Genomic DNA, 22978 nt, shown 5'->3' with positions numbered 1-22978 from the left:
AACAATTATTGTGCTGATGTTGCTTCCAGAGGCAGTTTGGAACTCGGTAGTGAGTGTTGCAACCGAGGACAGATGATTTTTATGCGCTATGCACTTCAGCGGTCGGCGGTCCTGTTCTGTGAGCTTGTGTGGCCTACCACTTCGAGGCTGAGCTGTTTTTGCTCCTAGACGTTTCCACTTCACAATAACAGCACTTACAGTTGACTGCGGCAGCTCTTGCAGTGCAGAAATTGGACAAACTGACTTGTTGGAAAGGTGGCATCCTATGACGGTGCCACGTTGAAAGTCAATGAGCTCTTCAGTAAGGCCACTCTACTGCTAATGTTTGTCTATGGAGATTGCATGGCTCGATTTTATACACCTGTCAGCAACGGGTGTGGCTGAAATAGCCGAATCCACTAATTTGAAGGTGTGTCCACATACTTTTGTATATATAGTGTACATCAATGGTGCTACCTGAAATCCATTGTCTGTGAATGTAGGCTATAGCAGTCTTTGAACAAAATATGATTATTGTTTTATTAGCTATCACCCTAGGGTTAGGCTGAGATATAAAGGCATAAATAATGACATAAAGTTATAGGGTGGCATTCTGTGGACGCATTTATTTTTGCTCATTGGAACTTCACATGATGATGATGCCTTTTCGGCCGTTGGACTCAATAGAGTTGGAACGTGGTCACCTCTCCGAAGCTGGACGGGTTCCGCCGGAGGTTGGGCGTGTTGCGCCGAAACCCAAACCGCCCGTTGTAGCCTATCAGCGGCTTGATGTCCAACATGAGACCACTGTGGTTGCTCACCTGCTCTCGGGAATGACCTGTCCGGTGCAGAGACAAGATAGCCTATACCAGTGACTCTGAGCAATGATGATGATGTCAAACATGATAGATTATGAATCCCATGTAGGTCTACGGCTAAATAAAAGTACATTGATTTATTGAATAGAATAGAATAGTTTCTTCAGAATATAACTGTAACCTATTCCTCAGTGTCCTCCAACTGTTTGTCACTTCACATAGCCTATAGGCCTATCTCCCCCATCCTTAATTCGACAGGTCAAAGAAAGCAATGGCATGCATTGATTATTTCCCCAAGGTGGCCAGAAAAGCCACAATCTGTATATAAAGTCGCTGTGGATAAGAGAGTCTGCTAAATGACCAAAATATACAATGTAAATGTAAACTTATTTCTCTGATTCTGTGGATCTAATTTGATGTCAAACAGGACATATTATGAATCCCATTGAATGCAAAAAAAAAATTAAATAGAATAGAACAGCCTATATAATACAATCAAATAGAATATAATAGAATATCCTAGAATAGAATAGAATATCCTAGAATAGAATAGAATATCCTAGAATATCATAGAATAGAATAGAATAGAATAGAACAGAATATCCTAGAATAGAATAGAATATCCTAGAATATCCTAGAATAGAATAGAATAGAATATCCTAGAATAGAATATAATTTCCTAGAATATAATAGAATATCCTAGAATATCCTAGAATAGAATAGAATAGAATATCCTAGAATATCCTAGAATAGAATAGAATAGCCTAGAATAGAATATAATATCCTAGAATAGAATAGAATAGCCTACCTGCTCCGGAAGTGTTCCTCAGGTCTAGGGACTTTTGGGCAGCGGCGCTCTTCGGTTCCTTGTTCTCGGTCTTCTGCGGGACCCTCTGCACCGACGGGATGGTCTTCTGCAGGACCCTCTGCACGGACGGGATGGTCGTGTAGCGCGCAGCGTGGGGGTCGTTGCGTGCGTCGTACTGGGGGAGCACCGACCAGAGCCGGGGGCGCATGTGTTCGTACCCGAGCGCAACCGAACTGACGGCGATGCAGTCGAGCACGAACTTCTGCTCGCGCTTCTCAGGCCCGGAGTGATTCATTTTAGGCAATGCAACTCTGCAATTACAAAATATATACAATTAGTCCACATTCAATATATAAAAATGAGGCATAGAGCCTTTTAGAATTAGACTAGGCTACTACAATAAAACTATTTAAAAAGCTGGTCAGATTCGGGCCTAACTGTGCAGTGTGTGTTAGACTTATGGAGGAACATTTCATTTATGGAGGGACATGAATTGGCCAAAACACTCACATGAACAATCACAGCAAAAGCACGTAAAATCAACACTCACTCCCCCGGTCAGTTGTGCACCTGCCAATGTGGTCGTTTACACATTACTTCAAAAGCCTGCTGAATGACGCAAATGTAGCGCTTTATTACGTTTCAACAGACATCGCTGGGGGGCAGTGAACACAGCTCCACTAGAGGGATGCCAATGCGCAATTGCTCATCTACCATTCTTGATTACATCGGTCTCAGAAACACAGGGACAATTTTCATGACATGAACTATCTGGATTCAACTCGGAAGGGATCCTCAAAGTCATTATACAGGCCTATTTGCTTTTAGAAGACATGCTAAAGTCAAAATAAACGGAGTTTCTAATCTGCAGGGCTAAACTTTGGCCCCAGCGCCTGTCGCTGCGGGGGGTGCAAGTGGGTCTATTGTGACGTCGCTCGTAGCAACAAGGTCAGTGTTGGAGTTGCGCGCACGGGTGTATTTCCCATCGAGATTTATCACCCGAGGAGACGCACTGTAATGTGCTGTCTGCAAATGGGTGGATTGAGCCGAATCTGGAAGTCCGTGGATTGAGCTGAAACAACTCTAGTTCTCTTTTCTTTTTTTTAAAGATCTTTTGCAACACTTCCTCTAATTGTCAAGATGACCGACTTGCTGTCCGTGGTGTCGGAGGCGGAGAGGAACTCCTTTCCAACCCTCTCTCAGCTCTCAGAAAACGGTCAGGACAGAACCCACTTTCTAGCCTATTTTATTGTACTGTAGAAAATATACGCTAATATATAGCCCACCTTGCTGCATCATAACAACGCCTAGGCTATGCGCATTTGTTTGCAAACTTTGTGCAATTTACAATCAAGGTGTGCATGTCATTTGATTTATGCTACATTTTTAAAGCATTTAGCTATATAAGCTATTTTTATTTTCTGAAAATCGGTCTGAAAATGTTCCCCTTTATTCCAGACGTTGACAGCATTTGGTCAAACGTGTCATCTTTCGTGGAGAGACAGATGACCTTGCAAAAGGTGAGAGCACTTCAGAAAGTAGCCATAGCCATAGTCAGTGGTCAGTCCGTTCAGCTAAAGCTAGCATATGGCAAAGTATGATTTTTTTAGGAGGTTGAAGCACATTTACTGCATTTAATTTAAAAACTCTAAAATGCTAATTGAAGAATAGCAAAAACAAACTAAATGACATCAGGCATTAATTATCACCGCAATATCAGGTTTGAAGGTCTGTGGAAGGCCATTAATTATCACCACAATATCAGGTCTAAAGGTCTGTGGAATGGCCATTAATTATCACAGCAATATCAGGTTTAAAGGTTTGTGGAACGGCCATTAATTATCACAGCAATATCAGGTTTAAAGGTCTGTGGAATGGCCATTAATTATCACAGCAATATCAGGTTTAAAGGTCCGTGGAACCGCCATTAATTATCACAGCAATATCAGGTTTAAAGGTCTGTGGAATGTCCATTAATTATCACAGCAATATCAGGTTTAAAGGTCTGTGGAACGCCATTAATTATCACTGCAATATCAGGTTTAAAGGTCTCAAGTAAAAGTGAAAGTCACCCAGTAAAATACTACTTGAGTAAAAGTCTAAAATATTTGGTTTTAAATATAGTTAAGTATGAAAAGTAAATGTAATTGCTAAAATATACTTAAGTATCAAAAGTAAAAGTAAAAGTATAACTCATTTTACATTCCTTATATTAAGCAAACCAGAGGGCACCATTTTCTTGTTTTATTATTTTACGGATAGCCAGGGGCACACTCCAACACTCAGACATAATTTACAATTGAAGCATTTGTGTTTAGTGAGTCCGCCAGATCAGAGACAGTTGGGATGACCAGGGATGTTCTCTTAATAAGTGTGTGAATTGGAAAAAATGTCTGTCCTGCTAAGCATTCGAAATGTAACTAGTACTTTTGGGTGTCAGGGAAAATGTATGGAGTAAAAAGTACATTATTTTCTTTAGGAATGTAGTGGAGTAAAAGTAAAAGTTGTCAAAAATATGAATAGTAAAGTAAAGTACAGATACCCCCCAAAAACGACTTAAGTACTACTTTAAAGTATTTTTACTTAAGTACTTTACTCCACTGGCATTGAAATAAAAGGCATAGCCTACATCAGACTTACTCACAGTAGGCTTACAATCGACAGGGACGCATGAAGAGAAACTCGACTAAAGAATGACGAAAATCACGAAATACAAAAGGAAAATCTACACATGCCTTTTTAAAGGGCGCTAAGGCCACGCCCGTGATTCAGCACCGCTGAATGGACAGCGCCTCGGTACAGGCATTGTGGAGCTCCGTGACGTGGTGATGAATGGACAGCGCCTCGGTACAGGCATTGTGGAGCTCCGTGACGTGGTGATGAATGGACAGCGCCTCTGTCTAGCAGCCAGCTACAGTGCATTCGGAAAGTATTCAGACCCCTTCCCTTTTTCCACATTTTGTTACATTACAGCCTTAATCTAAAATGGATTAGATATTTTTTTTCTCATCAGTCTACACACAATACCCCATAATGACAAAGCAAAAACAGAAATATCTTATTTACATATGAATTCAGAAACTTTGCTATGACACTCGAAATTGAGCTCAGGTGCATCCTGTTTCCATTGATGATCCTTGAGATGTTTCTACAACTTGATTGGAGTCCACCTGTGGTAAATTAAATTGATTGGACATGATTTGGAAAGGCACACACCTGTCCATATAAGGTCCCACAGTTGACAGTGCATGTCAGAGCAAAAACCAAGCCATGAGGTCGAAGGAATTGTCCGTAGAGCTCCGAGACAGGATTGTGTCTAGGCACAGATCTGGGGAAGGGTACCAAAAAATGTCTGCAGCATTGAAGGTCCCCAAGAACACAGTGGCCTCCATCATTCCTAAATGGAAGAAGTTTGGAACCACCAAGACTCTTCCTAGAGCTGGCCGCCCAGCCAAACTGAGCAATTGGGGGAGAAGGGCCTTGGTCAGGGAGGTGACCAAGAACCCGATGGTCACTCTGACAGAGCTCCAGAGTTCCTCTGTAGAGATGGGAGAACCTTCCAGAAGGACAACTATCTCTGCAGCACTCCACCAATCAGGCCTTTATGGTATAGTGGCCAGAGGGAAGCCACTCCTCAGTAAAATACACATGACAGCCCGCTTGGAGTTTGCCAAAAGGCACCTAAAGGACTCTCAGACCATGAGAAATAAGATTCTCTGGTCTGATGAAACCAAGATTGAACATTTTGGCCTGAATACCAAGCGTCACGTCTGGAGGAAACCTGGCACCATCCCTACGGTGAAGCATGGTGGTGGCAGCATCATGCTGTGGGGATGTTTTTCTGGGAGACTAGTCAGGATCGAGGGAAAGATGAACGGAGCAAAGTTCAGAAAGATCCTTGATGAAAACCTGTTCCAGTGCGCTCAGGACCTCAGACTGGGGCGAAGGTTCACCTTCCAACAGGACAACTACCATAAGTACACAGCCAAGACAACGCAGGAGTGGCTTCGGGACAAGTGACTGAATGTCCTTGAGTGATTCAGCCAGAGCCGTGACTTGAACCCGATCGAACATCTCTGGAGAGACCTAAAAATAGCTGTGCAGTGACGCTCCCCATCCAACCTGACCGAGCTTGAGAGGATCTGCAGAGAAGAATGGGAGAAACTCCCCAAATACAGGTGTGCCAAGCTTCTAGCATCATACCCAAGAAGACTCGAGGCTGTAATCGCTGCCAAAGGTGCTTCAACAAAGTACTGAGTGAAGGGTCTGAATACTTATGTAAATGTAATATTTCAGTAAAAAATATATAAATTGGCAAACATTTCTAAAAACCTGTTTTTGCTTTGTCATTATGGGGTATTGTGTGTGGATTGATGAGGGAAATGTAATCAATTTTAGAATAAGGCTGTAATGTAACAAAATGTGGAACAGGTCTGAATACTTTCCGAATGCACTGAATGTAATTATTTCGTTTGTGGGCAGTTCGAAGTGATTTGGGCACAGTTAGATAGCCTACAATGCATATATGAAAATCATAACTGGTACGCAGATCTTTAGAAATGGTAGGATCAATTGTAAATTGGCGCTCCACATGAAAAAGGTTGCCGACCCCCGCTATAGGCTGTATGAAGCCACCCTTGTGGAACGGCGAGGCCTACAGTGTACCATGACAGTGTCATTGTCTCGTGTGCTTCCCACCAACATTGTCTCGTTGCGTTGCATTCAGAGATGTTCCTCATGTGTGCGCCCAGTTCATTTTTGCATTTTCATTCATCGCCAGGGAAGGGAAACATTCTGCGAATATTGAAACATTGTATCAACAAGGGGGCTCCGAGAATATTGATTGCAATGTAGTAGCCAAAGAAGGGGCCGCTCCCGCATTTTCCCTCCCGTGAAGAATTATGTTGCTTAAGCAGTTGGATTATCTGGGTGATTATTATAGTTAAAAAACAACCTTACATCTTCACTATAGCTAAATAAGTTAGCAATATTTAATGACGTTTTGCCAACAAGATGGATCTGTAAAAATATCTCATTTTAATTGAGGAAGATGGACAAGCAAGATTGATAGAGTGAGAGGTGGAAATGTTGATTCCAGAGGCAGGTAGGCTACAGGAAGGGACGATGAAGTAGGTCTACAGCAAGACGTTATGTCAATTATCATTCACTCACTGTATGACAATGTACATTTTTTATAGCCTACAATTGTTATTGTCTTTGAAGCTGTCGTATCGGGTGAATGCTGGCAATTATTGCTGTCAACAAAGAGTCTGCTTAGGCTGCACCATGATTAGAGGCTTTTATTAATATCACAAGGTTACAGCATAAGTTACAGACCCGCGGTGTCTGGAGAAGCCCCGTCCCAAATTAATCTGAATGCTTCTGCCCGCTCTTCGTCTAGGTCCTACTTATAAACAATGCAAACAGATGGGTTGCTCCCTTTTCTGGCCAATCACCAGTCTCCCCTGGGGCGTCACCCTCCAAACGGCTACATTTGAACTAAGATAAACAACATTCCATTTCTTCATAAAAACATTTAACAAAGGCATAATCCTAATACACGACATTTCCCCCCTTCGAGACTAACTAAAAGTCTCGAAAACAAACAGAATAGGATTATGACCAGTAACAATTTATCTTATTGAGTATCTTTAACCTTAAACCAAAAAAACATTCTTCTCTAGAGTGTATATACCTTTCTATGAAATATGAATAACTGTTTATGAAGTGTGAATACATTACTATGAAATATGAACAAATCTTTATGGAGTGTAAGAGCGAAAAACTGTCCGGCAGCCATCTTTCCAGATCCATCCATCAATCAAGACAGTAAAATTCTCTCACGGTCCCTCTGCCCCAGGCAACCACCTAGATACTCCAGATAAACTCATAAACCATGTAAATGCATTTGAAACTATGATGCAATTAAATACACATGTAAGCCCCTGCAAACAAAATCCTATCCAAAAAATATCCACTCTAAGGCTGGTCAACCCATTGGACCCTACAGTGGACCTCTCCCTGCCTAGACTCCCTGTCCCTAAGCATCAACGAAATAAACAAAAACATCTAAGATCCCCACATGTATTCAAAAACATCAAATATCCTTCTACAAAAATTAATACGTAAGAGTATGACACAAATTATGTATTACACATGTCTATATTTCATTGCAGACACTGGAATGTAGTCCACTACACTTCATCTCCCCGTAGTCCCGACTTCCAATGGATTGTTGATGATGGAATCGGAATCTCTCCACACCTTTCTTGTTTCATCTCCTCCAGTCATTGTCCTTTCATATTGTCCCTTCATATTGTCCTTGTTTGAGTATTTCAATCTCCACATGTTCCCCCAAATGCTTCTGGAAGAAAAGAAAAGACCAAACAGTATCTTTTGCAAAACAACCCTTTCAAATTAAACATCAATATCAACTAAGAATATAAAAATGATATATAAATGATGTATGAATCACATTAACCATTTCCCCCCTTTGATTCATAACATCATACTAAAATCACCCTAATATTGAGAAGAATTTTTTTTTGGAAAAATGATCAGATTATCAAAAATGATATTTATCCATTCAGTTCCACTTGTCCATCTTCATCCAGATCAGGAACAGTCAACACCGGCATCTGAGTGTTGTCTCCAGGCATCACTCTCCAACCTATCTCAATATCATAGCTTTCTCAAAGGTCAGTAACAAATTACAAACATCACACACAGTGCTATCAAAGCTGCAACTAAAATCTGAACCATCACTGCCCCTACTGGGCCTACCTGATCTTGCAACCAAGACTTCGCTGACTTCCGCTCCTTCAGATCTACCAAATGCATCCCTTATATTCTTCAATGCATATATAACCCTAGTGATAATATCTGAACTATCTGGACTCAAAGTATAACTAACATTATCAATAGGATCTTCCCAAATGTTACACCATACCATGGAAAAAGTCCCCCCTTCTCCCTTAGATTCATCCTTCAATGATAGACTTGAAGACTATAACATGTCTCTTTTCACCCTTTTAACCCTAGATCTATCTGTGTCCGGTGCTACCCCTCTTATAATGGTAGAAACCTCATATGGAAGCTTCAACGTTGACATGTAACAACATCCTGTCCATCCATAGGGTAAGAATATATATGCTTTATCACCACAAACCCACCAAATATCTCTAAAATTCCCAATAGTTACATTGACAGGCAAAAGCTAATCTTTTAACCATCAAAGTCCTGCTGTTCCTACTACCTGGAACATAAAAAGTTACATTTATATTTCTCATTACTACCCTTAAGGTCATGCTTACCCAAAGTTATCATATAACATCACAATCTGATATTCCCATAAACATACCCCTTACCTCATATGTTTTATTAGAACCAAACAACTTTTAGCCCTCAATGGTTTCACCTCCAATGCTTCAGGGTTTGCTGTTACCTTATTTTTTGTCTTCCCATCTAACAAATGCACACAAGTTAATTCACTTAACCCAATAACACCTAAACCTAGGCTTAAACAAATGTTTTGACAATGACATTATTTTATCTGTTACTGATTGTTGTTGCTGATACAACAGCTATGACAAAGCATAAGATTGACACATACTTGATAGAGGTCGAGCGACCGTCTCTAAAATGTTTGACTGGAATTCTCAACAGACATGGACCCTCAAGATTCCTCACTGATATTACAGAATGAGTTACTGGAACCAAAGATTCCTACCTGCCCATTTATCTCTAATTTTTACAACAGAAGAATCAAACCCATCCATTTAGCTTCTCTCTTCCCTAACGAGCGGTACTGATCAGATACCTCTCCTTGTCTGTCATTAAAATCAAAGACCTCATCCTGTACCTCCATGATAGTATCCTTCACTATTTCAGATGAATCTATATTGTTCTCTACTACTATCTGCTTTCCTATTTTAACCCTATTCGTACTATCATTGACAGCACTCTCCATCCGTAACATAAACCCCTGAGTCCTTCTTGCTACCCCCTTTAATTTCAGAAAAGTTGTTGTCGGTGTCATACTTCCTACATTTGCTATTGCCATCGTATCATTAATCCCTTCCAAAGTTACCATTAAAGTAGTTGATCTAGTTGATGTATTAACACTCTTAACTACTTCTAGTGCGAAAGTTCCCGATATCCTCTGTGTATTATCTACTGTTGGAGTGACTACTGTAATCTACTCCTGCTGAACTCCTTCGGTGACTGTGGAAGCTTCAACAGACTTCAAATCTTCCATTATAAGCGTCACTTTACGAACTACATAGCCCTTTAACCAATAATTCTTAACCGGAACAAATTTTAATGCTTGCACTAGATAAGTACACATATATTCTCCCTGATCTTTCTCTGTAACATTACGCAAAATAAGTGAACAATCACTCATAACCCTCTTCCACTTCATATTGTTGTACAAACTATATCTCCTTTGATTAGGTGCAACAGCTTCTACTCCTGGTCCTGATAACAATACTTCTTCTCCATAATTATCTCTCCATGTGGGAGGAACGTCCCCATCCTAACCCTAATAAGTCTTTTTCCCCCTAAAATTGGTGCTGGAGCTATTGGTTCCCTTATAATCAAATGCGATATATTTATGGCTTTAATAACTATCAATGTTGAAAGAGTTAAATTGCTTCTCACTGTTGTTATAATAGACTGAAGTGTTGATGTCATTGTTGTTACTTCTAGTTTCCCCAAAGCTTTGAACTCTTTGCTTGTACTTCCATCTATCACCACTAGTGTCAAATGACGTAAATGTAACTTACATTCACTCTCTCTCTTCCTACTCTAAACCCTCACTTTCAAACCTTTGATTATAAAAAATACACCTACAATTACCTTGATCTTCCTACTCTAAAGTGTCCTTCACCACTGTTCTCTCTCTCTTACTACTAACTTTGAAACTTAGCTTACTGTCTTAGAGTTCCTTCAACCTAGTTCTCCTAACTTTTTTAATCTAATCTTTTCTCCTAACCTTTAAAAACCTTTTCCACTGATTTATTCACAAAATCCCTTTACCACCAATTTTTAGAATATGTGATGACTTCTTTACACACAGACTTGGCAAACGACTAAACACCTTTTAGCCTAGCCTGAAATCTCTTGGTGTAAGAATGTAACCCAGAATAACAGTCACCCCTTTTAACTTTATTTTTCAGACAGATTGTCTAATAGGCAGTCTAATAGATTATCATCCTTCCTATGATATTATCTTTTTAAGCAAATATGATTCCCAAAAACCCTACTTTTTAAAATCTTCTACCAGACAGCCGTTTAGTGTACATCTTATTGTACAATTCAATTTAAACAATGCATCTCTTCCCAACACTGCAATAGGTATATGTTCTAATATTAGTATGTCTATTTTAATTTCTCTTTGATTTTTATAGCAGAGCTCAATTGGTTCCTTAAGAGTAATTAGCTGTTTTACTACCTCAAATCCCTATCCTAATTAGTTAATTTTACATAGTGAGATGTTTAACCTCTTTAGGCTCAACACAGATAAAAGCTTTTACACTATTCACTATCACTTCTCATAGTCCTCTGTTTTTACTTAAATTGTTAGATATTTTCTCTTCTTCTCTAATCGGTGCTACCAGCTGACACCCCCCTTCGTATCTTCTAGGCACTCTAGAATCCTTAGGGTTCACCTGGAGAACAGGTGATCTTGACTTGCTCCTGTATCTTCCTTAAAAATGTTCTCTGTTGTTTCCTCCTGGCCCATTGCACTCACAGGTAAAGTAACCAACCTGTCCATAATTATAACAGTCTTCTGAAAGTTGCTGGAAGTGTAGCTGAAATCTTCCTCCTCCTTCTAAGCCTTCTCGTCCTCTTCCTCTCCAATTCTGTGTCTGTCCAGAAACTGGCTGTGGATATGAAACACCTGGTACCCCCTTGGTGGCTGGTACAATTGCATTTGATATTGTTCAGTTGAAGCTGTAACAGTGATTGTTGATTTGGTTCACTTTGATTCTTCATAACCAAAGCTTCTCTTCTCCACCAGTTGTATGATTGAGTTTTCTGAGAGTTTCTTGATCCTGTTCTTTCTTGCTGTTGACATATCAGGATTCTTCAAAAGCTTATATTCTAAGTTCTGTCCTCGAAATATCATCTTTCATCATCTTCTTACTTTTCTTCTGTGCCAGTCCTTGTAGGATAAACTCCTTTTGAATACACAGCACCTTTAGTCTCCTCTTTATCGCTGTCTTCATCTGAACTCCGAATCTCTTGTATCCTTCTTCCTTCAACTTCCATCAGAGATCAAATCTCTAGTATCCTTCTTTCCTCTCTTGCCAACTTCCTTCTGATCACAGAGTCATATCCACCCATGATCTCTTCTCAATCACTCTGATCTTCATCTTCATCATCTTCTTCAAGTTCCATCTTCCTTAACCTCACTCTTCTCTTTCAGACATCTCATTTTCTTCCTTCTGGAGTTTTGGATTCATCTTTCTGGTCGTTTCTGCTTGTCCTCTATCTATTATTCGTTCATCTTCCTCTCTGATGCAACAATCACCCTGCTGGATGATCACTGGAAGCTGAGGATAAACATCCCTAAGCTCTACTTCCTTCTCGTAAGGTGGGTGTCTTTTTGCTGAATCCGTATGTGAGACAGGTGTACTAACTTCTGCCATTAGTTTTCCTGTCGCCTTTTCTTCCTTTAGCATTTTCTCTATACCTTTATCTTATCGCTGGAATCTTTTATCAGTTTTTGTTTGAGAATGAAGAGCAACTTTTGTTTCATTTGCCGGATAACCTAGCAATACTCTTAACTAAAGGATTACCATTTTGTACTATATCAACCGATGTAATGACTTTCATAGCCTTGATGTCGTTTTTCTCCCCATTATAACAACCCTTTTATATTCCTTTATCGTGAATTATTTTATTTTAGACTATATAGCCTATGGCTTCCCCCCTTTAATTATTAATATAAACCTAACAACCCAATTTGGTTGATTGATTTTTTTTATAAAATCAATCAACCAAAATATGAATATGAAAAAATTCAATAATTTTTTTTTATCAAAAACCATTTCTAATTAAAATAGAAAATCAATTAAAAAATCAATTAAAAATTATGAATAATTAAAACCAATTTTTTATTTCTACATCCTATGTCACCAATTTATCAATTAGTGGTGGCTATCTTACCAAAACCCATCAAATGCAAGTAGTCAACTTCAGACTACAATACCCATAAACAAAGCCTGTAACCCTACCATTACTACAATTCCCATAAACCCCCTTGCTCTATAGGCACCTAATTATCTTTATTTTACAGAATAATGTCAGTACTTGATTCCCAACACAACTCCAATCAACCCCAGTGATGCACATAGCCTCCAAAATGCAATTTTTATTTGCCAAGCCTATGTGAAATTGTCATAACATCAAATATCCTGTAGGGGAAGATTTTGTAACCAGACCAGTCTCAAACCCTTGACTCGATCCTCTGTCGCGTCACGTGACGTGTACGTCAGCACCCCTTCTCTTTCTCTCCCTCTCTCCTGTCGTATCGTCCTATTGCTCCTCTCATTTGACAAAAGAACAGAGACACAGGAAAATATTTTAGTAGTTAATGCAATACTGAGTTACTTCAACCATATTCAATATTCCCCCACTCACATTCGCTTTAAGACTTAATTCAGGACTAAATAGATCGCTCAAAAACATTTTTATTTTATTTTAATCCGTCATTTAATTTAATTCATTATACACCGTCAACATATATTTAATTTATAAATTCACTACATCTCAACAAATAGTTTCATGTTCGAACAACCGTCACTTTAACGATTTAGAAGATTCGTGTCCAAATACCTCTTGTCTGTGGCTATTTCTCCCCCTGCAGTGTAACCCCACAGAAATATGACCCTTTACCCACAACCCCGTGTTGTAGTTTAACCAATCTCCTCATGTTGTAGTTTTAGCGCCGTAAAATCAAGCGCATGCGCAAATCCATTTAACCATACGATTGCCACACAATAGAACGATAGCATTACGCTACAGCTTCACTATTTTATACCTTATAATCGAACAATTACACATAACAGAGCTCACATTTGCGTAGAACTCTGAATTCCACACACACAAACAAGTTTAAGAGGCTTTAATCCATCGCAATGGCCCTCTAAGGATACGTTAGCATGTAGCACGCAACACAATTAGCATTTAGCATTAGCCTTTAGCATTAGCCGCTATGTACAATGTGGCATGAACCACACTCCAGCATTTAGCATTAACATTAGCCTTAGCCTTTAGCTAACTGCGGCCTACCACACACAAATAAGCATCCTGCACTGCCCTTTTTCTTTTGACATATTTTCCTACCGTTTTGTGCTACCGTGGACTTAATGACAATTCACCGAGAAATCAGACCCAACAGACCCCCCGTCGGACGAAAGTCGAGCAATAATCACAAATCAGATAAATTCCATCAACCCGAGTTTTTCTTTAAAAAACACACCGACTTGCACATTCTATCGTGCCAGCGGATTTGTCGGCCCATTTCTAAAATGGCCCCCCTGGGGTCTTAAGCGGTACAGTGCTCTAATGTATGCGCATATCTGCCTTAATTGTACACCTTCAATACTTAATTCCTACCGTTTTATGCTCTAAAATTCCAATTATCTGCCGTTTACCAATGGAATAACATTTTAGAATATTATTACAGACTCCTAGTCGACCGCAATAACGCCACATGAGGCACATTTCGGTCGTAATGGTACACCCCTCCAGTGTACACAAGCAGTATCCAACCTAAGCTGTGAGGAACACTCACCCTTGTCTGGTCATGACTTCAGACCGAAGTTAGCTTGGCGGCTACGAATGAGCAAAGGAGAGATGCAGACCAGCCCCACGTTGGGCGCCATTTGTCGTATCGGGTGAATGCTGGCAATTATTGCTGTCAACAAAGAGTCCGCTTAGGCTGCACCATGATTAGAGGCTTTTATTATTATCACAAGGTTACAGCATAAGTTACAGACCCGCGGTGTCTGGAGAAGCCCCGTCCCAAATTAATCTGAATGCTTCTGCCCGCTCTTCGTCTAGGTCCTACTTATAAACAATGCAAACAGATGGGTTGCTCCCTTTTCTGGCCAATCACCAGTCTCCCCTGGGGCGTCACCCTCCAAACGGCTACATTTGAACTAAGATAAACAACATTCCATTTCTTCATAAAAACATTTAACAAAGGCATAATCCTAATACACGACAAAGCCAATAACAGGACATGTATTTTAGGGAAATGCTCTAAATAACAAGTTGTTCAGTTGTGTTTATTTTCATAGCAATACATGAAACCAAAATTGCACTAGCCTACAGGGCAAATGAATACAAATATCAATTAGGCCCACAACTATCACAGCCTATATTTTAATAGCAATAAAATAGCTTTGATTTCGAATGGTCACCAAAAAAAACCGGCTCCCTCACCTCCCAATTCCCAATTCAATTAACCCCTGGCTATCAGATTACAACAAGGCTTACAAGGCCGAGTTCAAATGCCGACATCAATCTCAAAGCAATCGGCGCACTGCCTAAACGGCTGACTGGCAAAGAAAACTGGCACTGTCTCTGCTTTCTGAAAGTGAGAGGAAAAGGGCACAGGGTGCCAGCTGCTCTCTGAGCGATGCCAGTCAGCCAGTAAAGCCAGCCAGTCAGCCAATACGGTAAACAGCTGTTGCATTTTAATTGGGATTGGAATGATTTCAGTCAACTCTTTTTGTTGTTGCTTACTTTACATTTTTGGTCTTGTATTGTGTGTGTGTGTGTATTGTGTGAGTGTGTATTGTGTGAGTGTGTATTGTGTGTGTGTGTGTATTATGTGTGTGTATGTGTGTGAGTTGTGTGAGTGTGTATTGTGTGAGTGTGTATTGTGTGAGTGTGTATTGTGTGTGTGTGTGATATGTGTGTGTGTATTGTGTGTGTGTGTATTGTGTGTGTGTGTATTGTGTGTGTGTGTATTATGTGTGTGTGTGTGTGTATTGTATGTGTGTGTGTATTATGTGTGAGTGTGTATTGTGTGTGTGTATTATGTGTGTATTGTGTGTATGTGTGTATTGTGTGTGTGTGTATTGTGTGTGTGTTTGTGTGTGTTGTGTGTGTGTGTGTATTGTGTGTGTGTGTGTGTGTATTGTGTGTGTGTGTGTATTGTGTGTGTGTGTATTATGTGTGTGTGTGTGTGTATTATGTGTGTGTGTATTGTGTGTGTGTGTATTATGTGTGTGTGTGTATTGTGTGAGTGTGTATTGTGTGTGTGTATTATGTGTGTGTGTGTATTATGTGTGTATTGTGTGTGTGTGTGTATTGTGTGTGTGTGTATTGTGTGTGTGTGTGTGTGTGTGTGTATTGTGTGTGTGTGTGTGTATTGTGTGTGTGTGTATTATGTGTGTGTGTATTGTGTGTGAGTGTGTATTGTGTGTGTGTGTGTGTATTGTGTGTGGCGACTCACCTGGTCATAGAGGATGACTATAAACTCTGAAATTGGACTATTTTACATGTAACATAGATTTGAAGCTTGCAACTATTCTATGGCCTGATTTTCAGTGAGATTAAGAAATCTTTCAGCTCTGACGAAAGTTAGGCTAGGCATTAGGAAAGTGAACATGACATATCATAAATAGTAGAGGCGTTACCATGACGTCCTTCAGCTATAGTCATCATCAGGTCTAGGAGAACTGGTTGAGAACTTGTTGTTTGTGTCTGTCTGTCTGTCTGTCTGTCCAGGGGGTCTACATCCCAGGCCTGGGAACCTTCACCTTCTCTCAGCAGAAGCTGGACGTAGGCAACAAGTTTGTTTTGATCCAGCGACCCATCTTCCTGCTCTCTGAGAAGCTGTCCCAGTCACACGGTCTCAAGCAGGTCAAACCGCTGTCTGCAGGTGAGTGGCGATGGGCCAAGCACACACACACACACACACACACACACACACACACACACACATACACACACACACACACACACACACACACAATGAGTACGCACACAGACACACACACACACACACACACACACACACACACGAGTACGCACACAGACACACACACACATACACAATACACACTCATACAATACACACACACAATACACACACACACACATAGACACATAGACACACAGACACACAGACACACACACACACACACACAGGACACACAGACACACAGACACGCAAACACACACAGACACACACAAGACATCTTCTGTCAATGCTGGCGCGCTTATGTGAGCGACCGCAGATATCAAGCCTGAGTTGTGTGTCTGTGTGCTATACAATATTGTTCTGATAGCCCGCTGAGCTAAAGCCTAGGCATTAACTTGGGGAACGAATGCAATTCTTCAGGTCCCAGGAAAGCGGTTTAAATGTTAATCATCCCACAAATGTGGTTTGTTTAATGAACCACTTCCAGTATGTTACACTGAGACCAGCAATGTGTCCCATAGAAACTATGTTACACTGAGACCAGCAATGTGTCCCATAGAAACAGTATGATGAAAGGGAATGAATGAGAAAACCCTGTGTGTCTAGATCCAGGTGTTGCTTTTAGCAGGAACAACACAATAACCGTCCGTCCGTTCTAGTCATTGCATTTCCGTGTGTGTGCCTGTGCCATCCATCTGTCTGTCCGTCATCACTGCAGGGTCCAGCTCAACTATACAGCCCTGTCTGTGGAGAGCCTGTTGGGAATGGAATAGAGATAGATATCTTGGTGTTAATGTGTCTGTCTGTGGAGAGCCTGTTGGGAATGGAATAGAGATAGATATCTTGGTGTTAATGTGTCTGTCTGTGGAGAGCCTGTTGGGAATGGAATAGAGATAGATATCTTGGTGTTAATGTGTCTGTCTGTGGAGAGCCTGTTGAGAATGGAATAGAGATAGATATCTTGGTGTTAATGTGTCTGTCTGTGGAGAGCCTGTTGGGAATGGAATAGAGATAGACATCTTGGTGTGCCTGATCCATATCCAACCCAGGTTGTCTGTCTATGAACGACTGTGTTAGCCCGCTGAGTTAAAGCCTATAGCTTTAACTTGGATAACTAACACAACTCTTCAGGTCTCAGACAAGCGGGTTAATCATCACAGGAATCCATTACACTAGCACTAGGAATGTGTGCCATCCATCTGTCATCACAGCAGGGGACGTGCCAGTGGTCCAGCTCAACTTCACAGCCCTGTCTGTGGAGAGCCCGTTTGAGCGTCACGTGGTGGAGGGCTGTGTGAGAGAGACTCTGCTGGTGTTGCTGAGAGCCGTTGCCGCCGGACGCTCAGTCCTCTTCACCGTCCACGCCATCGGAGAGCTGTCGTTCTGCCAGAGCAAAGTCAAGATGAAGTTCTACCACGACTTTGTCACCGCCATGGACGGCAGCGGGAAGCTGCTCCGGGCTCTCTCCAATGTCAGTAGGGTGGATTAGATATGTAATGTAGATAGTGTGTGTGTGGGGGATGGGGATTGGGTGGCGGTAGGGTGTGTGTGTGTGTGTACAGTATGTGTGTGTTTGTGTGTGTTTGCCTGTGTGTGTGTGCGTGCATGCGAGAGACAGAGAGAGAGCAGGTGTGTATGATTGTACAAGTGCATCTGCGTTTGTATTTGTGTTGATGTCAATCCCTCCTACTCCACTCTCTATCCCAGAGACCTGGCACCAGCAACTCTCTCCTGTTTGGGAGAGGATCCAGTATACAGGGACCAGGGACCAGCAACACCATCATCCTCCCTAAGATCTCCTCCGAACAGCGGGGGAAGGACTGGGGAGAGGAGGCCCTAGCCCAGGTCCAGACAAACTCAGACAGGAAGGAGGAGAATGGTGGTGAGGGAGAGACAGTGGTGTAATCTGGTCCTCTTAAAACCTTAAGGGTTTTTATGGCCAAATTCAACTGATGGCCTTATTCAATTGCTTTGGATGAATTCAGTGTATATCTTGATCAGATTGAGGGGTTTTAATGGGCATAACGTCTCTGGTGAGAGATATGTGTTGGGCTCACTTGACCTTGATAACCCTGTGTTGGAGACAAAGATAAACTAATATAACATTATCTAGATTTAGGGGCGTATCCCAGAACATCTATTTCTCTCCCCTATTGTTATGTTACCATGTGTACCCAGAATCCCCGGTGACTCCGCGGTCCAGATCCAGACACACCCTGGGCCCAGCCAAGGTTAACGGGATCATTCTCACTGATGACCTTGAGCCCAGACCTCCAGCAGAGACTAACACTGACAGGTACTGTTACTGTCGGCCTCACTGCTAACCGCAGCTATTGTCGGCCTCCCTGCTAACCCCAGCTATTGTCGGACTCACTGCTAACCCCAGCTATTGTCGGACTCACTGCTAACCCCAGCTATTGTCGCCTCCCTGCTAACCCCAGCTATTGTTGGTCTCAATGCTAACCCCAGTTATTGTCGCCTCACTGCTAACCTCATCTCCTACTGACCATGGTGAATGAACGAGATCACCACACATAAATAGGCTGCATCCCAAATGGCACCCTATTCCATATGTTATGTAGGGCCCTCGTCAAAAGTAGTGCACTACACAGGGTATAGCGTGCCATTTGGGACATGTCCCAGGATAGTGAGTGACACAAGACCCTGGTTGGTCTCTCCTCTAAACCTGTTAATCCAAGACAGTAACACAAAACCCTGGTTGGTCTCTCCTCTAAACCTGTTAATCCAGGACAGTAACACAAAACCCCGGTTGGTCTCTCCTCTAAACCTGTTAATCCAGGACAGTAACACAAACCCTGGTTGGTCTCTCCTCTAAAGCTGTTAATCCAGGACAGTAACACAAAACCCTGGTTGCTCTCTCCACTAAACCTGTTAATCCAAGACAGTAACACAAAACCCTGGTTGGTCTCTCCTCTAAACCTGTTAATCCAAGACAGTAACACAAAACCCTGGTTGGTCTCTCCTCTTAACCTGTTAATCCAGGACAGTAACACAAAACCCTGGTTGCTCTCATCTAAACCTGTTAATCCAAGACAGTAACACAAAACCCTGATTGGTCTCTCCTCTAAATTTGTTAATCCAAGACAGTAACACAAAACCCTGGTTGGTCTCTCCTCCAAACCTGTTAATCCAAGACAGTAACACAAAACCCTGCTTGGTCTCTCCTCTAAACCTGTTAATCCAAGACAGTAACACAAAACCCTGGTTGGTCTCTCCTCTATACCTGTTAATCCAGGACAGTAACACAAAACCCTGGTTGTTCTCTCCACTAAACCTGTTAATCCAGGACAGTAACACAAAACCCTGGTTGGTCTCTCCTCTAAACCTGTTAATCCAAGACAGTAACATAACACCCTGGTTAGTCTCTCCTCTAAACCTGTTAATCCAAGACAGTAGCACAAAACCCTGGTTGGTCTCTCCTCTAAACCTGCTAATCCAGGACAGTAACACAAAACCCTGGTTGGTCTCTAACTAAACCTGTTAATCCAGGACAGTATCACAACACCCTGGTTGGTCTCTCCTCTAAACCTGTTAATCCAGGACAGTATCACATCACCCTGGTTGGTCTCTCCTCTAAACCTATTAATCCAAGACAGTAACACAAAACCCTGGTTGGTCTCTCCTCTAAACCTGTTAATCCAGGACAGTATCACAACACCCTGGTTGGTCTCTCCTTTAAACCTGTTAATCCAGGACAGTGACACAAAACCCTGGTTGGTCTCTCCTCTAAACTTGTTAATCCAGGACAGTATCACAAGACCCTGGTTGGTCTCTCCTCTAAACCTGTTAATCCAGGACAGTAACACAAAACCCTGGTTGGTCTCTCCTCTAAACCTGTTAATCCAGGACAGTATCACAACACCCTAGTTGGTTTCTCATCTAAACCTGTTAATCCAGGACAGTATCACAACACCCTGGTTGGTCTCTCCTCTAAACCTGTTAATCCAGGACAGTATCACAACACCTGTGAAACAGAGAGAGGGCCTACCCAAACAGAGTCAATACAGGCTACCTACCCTGTGAAACAGAAAGAGGGGCCTACCCAAACAATACATACTACCTACCCAAACAGAGTCAATACAGACTACCTACCCTGTGAAACAGAGAGGGGGCCTACCCAAACAGTCAATACAGGCTACCTACCCTGTGAAACAGAGAGAGGGGACTCCTCAAACAGAGTCAATAAAGACTACCTACCCTGTGAAACAGAGAGAGGGGCCTACCCAAACAATACAGACTACCTACCCAAACAGAGTCAATACAGACTACCTACCTAAACAATACAGGCTATCTACCCTGTGAAACAGAGAGAGGGGCCTACCCAAACAGAGTCAATACAGGGTACCTACCCTGTGAAACAGAGAGAGGGGCCTACCCAAACAGAGTCAATACAGGCTACCTACCCTGTGAAATAGAGAGGGGGCCTACTCAAACAGAGTCAATACAGGCTACCTAACCTGTGAAATAGAGAGGGGGCCTACCCAACGACAGTCAATAACCTACCTACCCTGTGAAACAGAGAGGGGGCCTACCCAAAGAGAGTCAATACAGGCTACCTACCCTGTGTGGCATGCATACTTCCCAGAGTAATTTGCAGTAACGGTAGAGAACCAGAGCGCGTTCCCCCGTCCTGTCACAGCCCCGTCGTCTCTGAGGAAATCTCTGTCTCTATTGGTTCCCCCCTCGGCCCTCGACCAATCAGCTTCCTCAAAGCTGGCTGTGATGTTGTAGAGGCGCTCACAGAGACCGGCGGACTGTGGTTTAGTACATTGCATGACAAACCCCTCCCCAGAGAAAGCCTTGTAGCCGTACGTCTCTGTCTCTGAGCCTGGCTTCAAACCTACACGTGTCACACAAGACAGACATCTCTCATTCCACACAGATGTATGTATAATGTAATTAATACTGAAGGCATATGATAGGTCTGTATGCACATGGAATACCTACCTGGTCAAATCTATTAATGTTGTTTTGATAATAAAGATAAGTACCTTCTTCCTTGACCCAGCCACTTTCACAGAAGTATCTCTGCAGAAAACATGTGATGATTGCTAAAGCAATATTTCATATATGGCAACATCCATTTCCTGGTTAGATTAAGAGATCTACTTTGCTAGAGTTCACACCATCTGTGGGTTTCTGTGCATCTGTGGGTGTAGGTAGCCGGAGTGTGAAGTGTGTCTGTAAGTATGCAAGGCTGATCTGTGATGTAAGAGAAGACAGCGTTTCACTTGAATTTATAAATTTTAGTATTTTCCTCCCCGAAGAACTCACCAATTAGTCGTCTTTGTTGCAAGTGTAAAACATTTATTGAAGCCCAGTGTCAATACATTAGTAATACGGAACAGTGGTGAGTATACAGACCATTACATGGCAAACAGAGTAGGGTGGACAGATATGTTCTGTAATGAATGATACAGGCTTTGGCACAGCCTCTCAAGACTTGGTTTGACATCTGTTGACAGAATCAGAGAGGCTGTGTCCCATATATTACACTACTTTGGACCAGGTCCCATAGTCCCTATGCACATTTTATGCCCAGGCTTAAATACCCAAATAAAGGCTCAATGAAAACACAATAAGAAATGCCCACATTGAGGACTACTACTGTCTAGATAAAACAGAACTAAAACACAAAATAAGTAAACACAAAACAAGACACATTTAATCAGTCATAAATGACTTCATCAATACCTGTTATAACCCCATCTACCGTACTCATATCATGTGGATTATGTGTAAATTCTTCATCTATATATCCTGTCTGGACATTCTGTTTATAGTTGTAAGCATCTTTCACCAGGTCAAATTCATGGTTCATGTAAATGTACTTGGTGATTCGATTCTGATTCTTATCATAGCAGACTCCTACATACAGCCCTATGAAATATCAGGGCCAAGGAATTAATGCATTTCTTCTCTATGTCACTTCTGTTTCATGTTTCTGGGGAGTGTACGTACATTCAGGTGTGACTTGCTGCTGTGCGTGTGGTCTTTCCTTTAATCAATGAAAGTTTTTTTTGGGGGGGTCTGGCCCCCGACTGGGAACAGAGAGAAACAGGTAGAGCGAGAAAGACAATTCTTCTGTCCACTGGACAAGCAGAGCATGCCGTGGTAGTTTTGAATGGAAGTCAATGGGTCTTAAAGTAACTGTCCAGTGAAAATCTCACTTTTTAAAGTTCATATTCCATTAACTCATAACCAAATAATGTCCTATACTCATATTTGTGGCCAAAGCATACATTTGAGAAACCCCCCACAAAACCCCCCACCTCAAACCTATATCTCAAATACACCACTTGCTATTGCCTCATAGAACATGATGTCATGTTGGCTCATTGGCTGAGCTCATTGCCAATCAGCGGTCTATTCGCATGAATATTTTTAATGACCAGTATACGCCCA

The 22978-nt window shown here is 41.7% G+C and overlaps 2 protein-coding genes across 2 annotated transcripts; one reads left to right on the top strand and one right to left on the bottom strand.

Annotated features, from left to right (window-relative positions):
- Positions 1-585: 585 nt before the first annotated feature.
- LOC123485268 (uncharacterized protein C17orf98-like) lies at positions 586-2190 on the bottom strand. The gene is made up of 3 exons (XM_045216219.1): positions 2116-2190; positions 1606-1916; positions 586-817 (listed from the first exon to the last, which is right to left on the bottom strand). Exons 2-3 carry the CDS (start codon positions 1898-1900, stop codon positions 660-662), a joined length of 453 nt encoding a protein of 150 aa, XP_045072154.1. The 5' UTR covers positions 1901-1916; positions 2116-2190; the 3' UTR covers positions 586-659.
- A 149-nt stretch (positions 2191-2339) lies between these two features.
- LOC121546343 (coiled-coil domain-containing protein 81-like) lies at positions 2340-18476 on the top strand. Its single transcript, XM_045216217.1, has 5 exons — positions 2340-2821; positions 3064-3125; positions 16357-16510; positions 17764-18023; positions 18260-18476. Exons 1-5 carry the CDS (start codon positions 2746-2748, stop codon positions 18455-18457), a joined length of 750 nt encoding a protein of 249 aa, XP_045072152.1. The 5' UTR covers positions 2340-2745; the 3' UTR covers positions 18458-18476.
- The last annotated feature ends 4502 nt before the right edge of the window (positions 18477-22978 follow it).

This window comes from Coregonus clupeaformis, unplaced genomic scaffold (genome assembly GCF_020615455.1).
Source record: "Coregonus clupeaformis isolate EN_2021a unplaced genomic scaffold, ASM2061545v1 scaf0639, whole genome shotgun sequence".
In the NCBI taxonomy this organism is placed as follows: Eukaryota; Metazoa; Chordata; class Actinopteri; order Salmoniformes; family Salmonidae; genus Coregonus; species Coregonus clupeaformis.
This window is presented reverse-complemented; position numbering and strand designations above follow the sequence as displayed.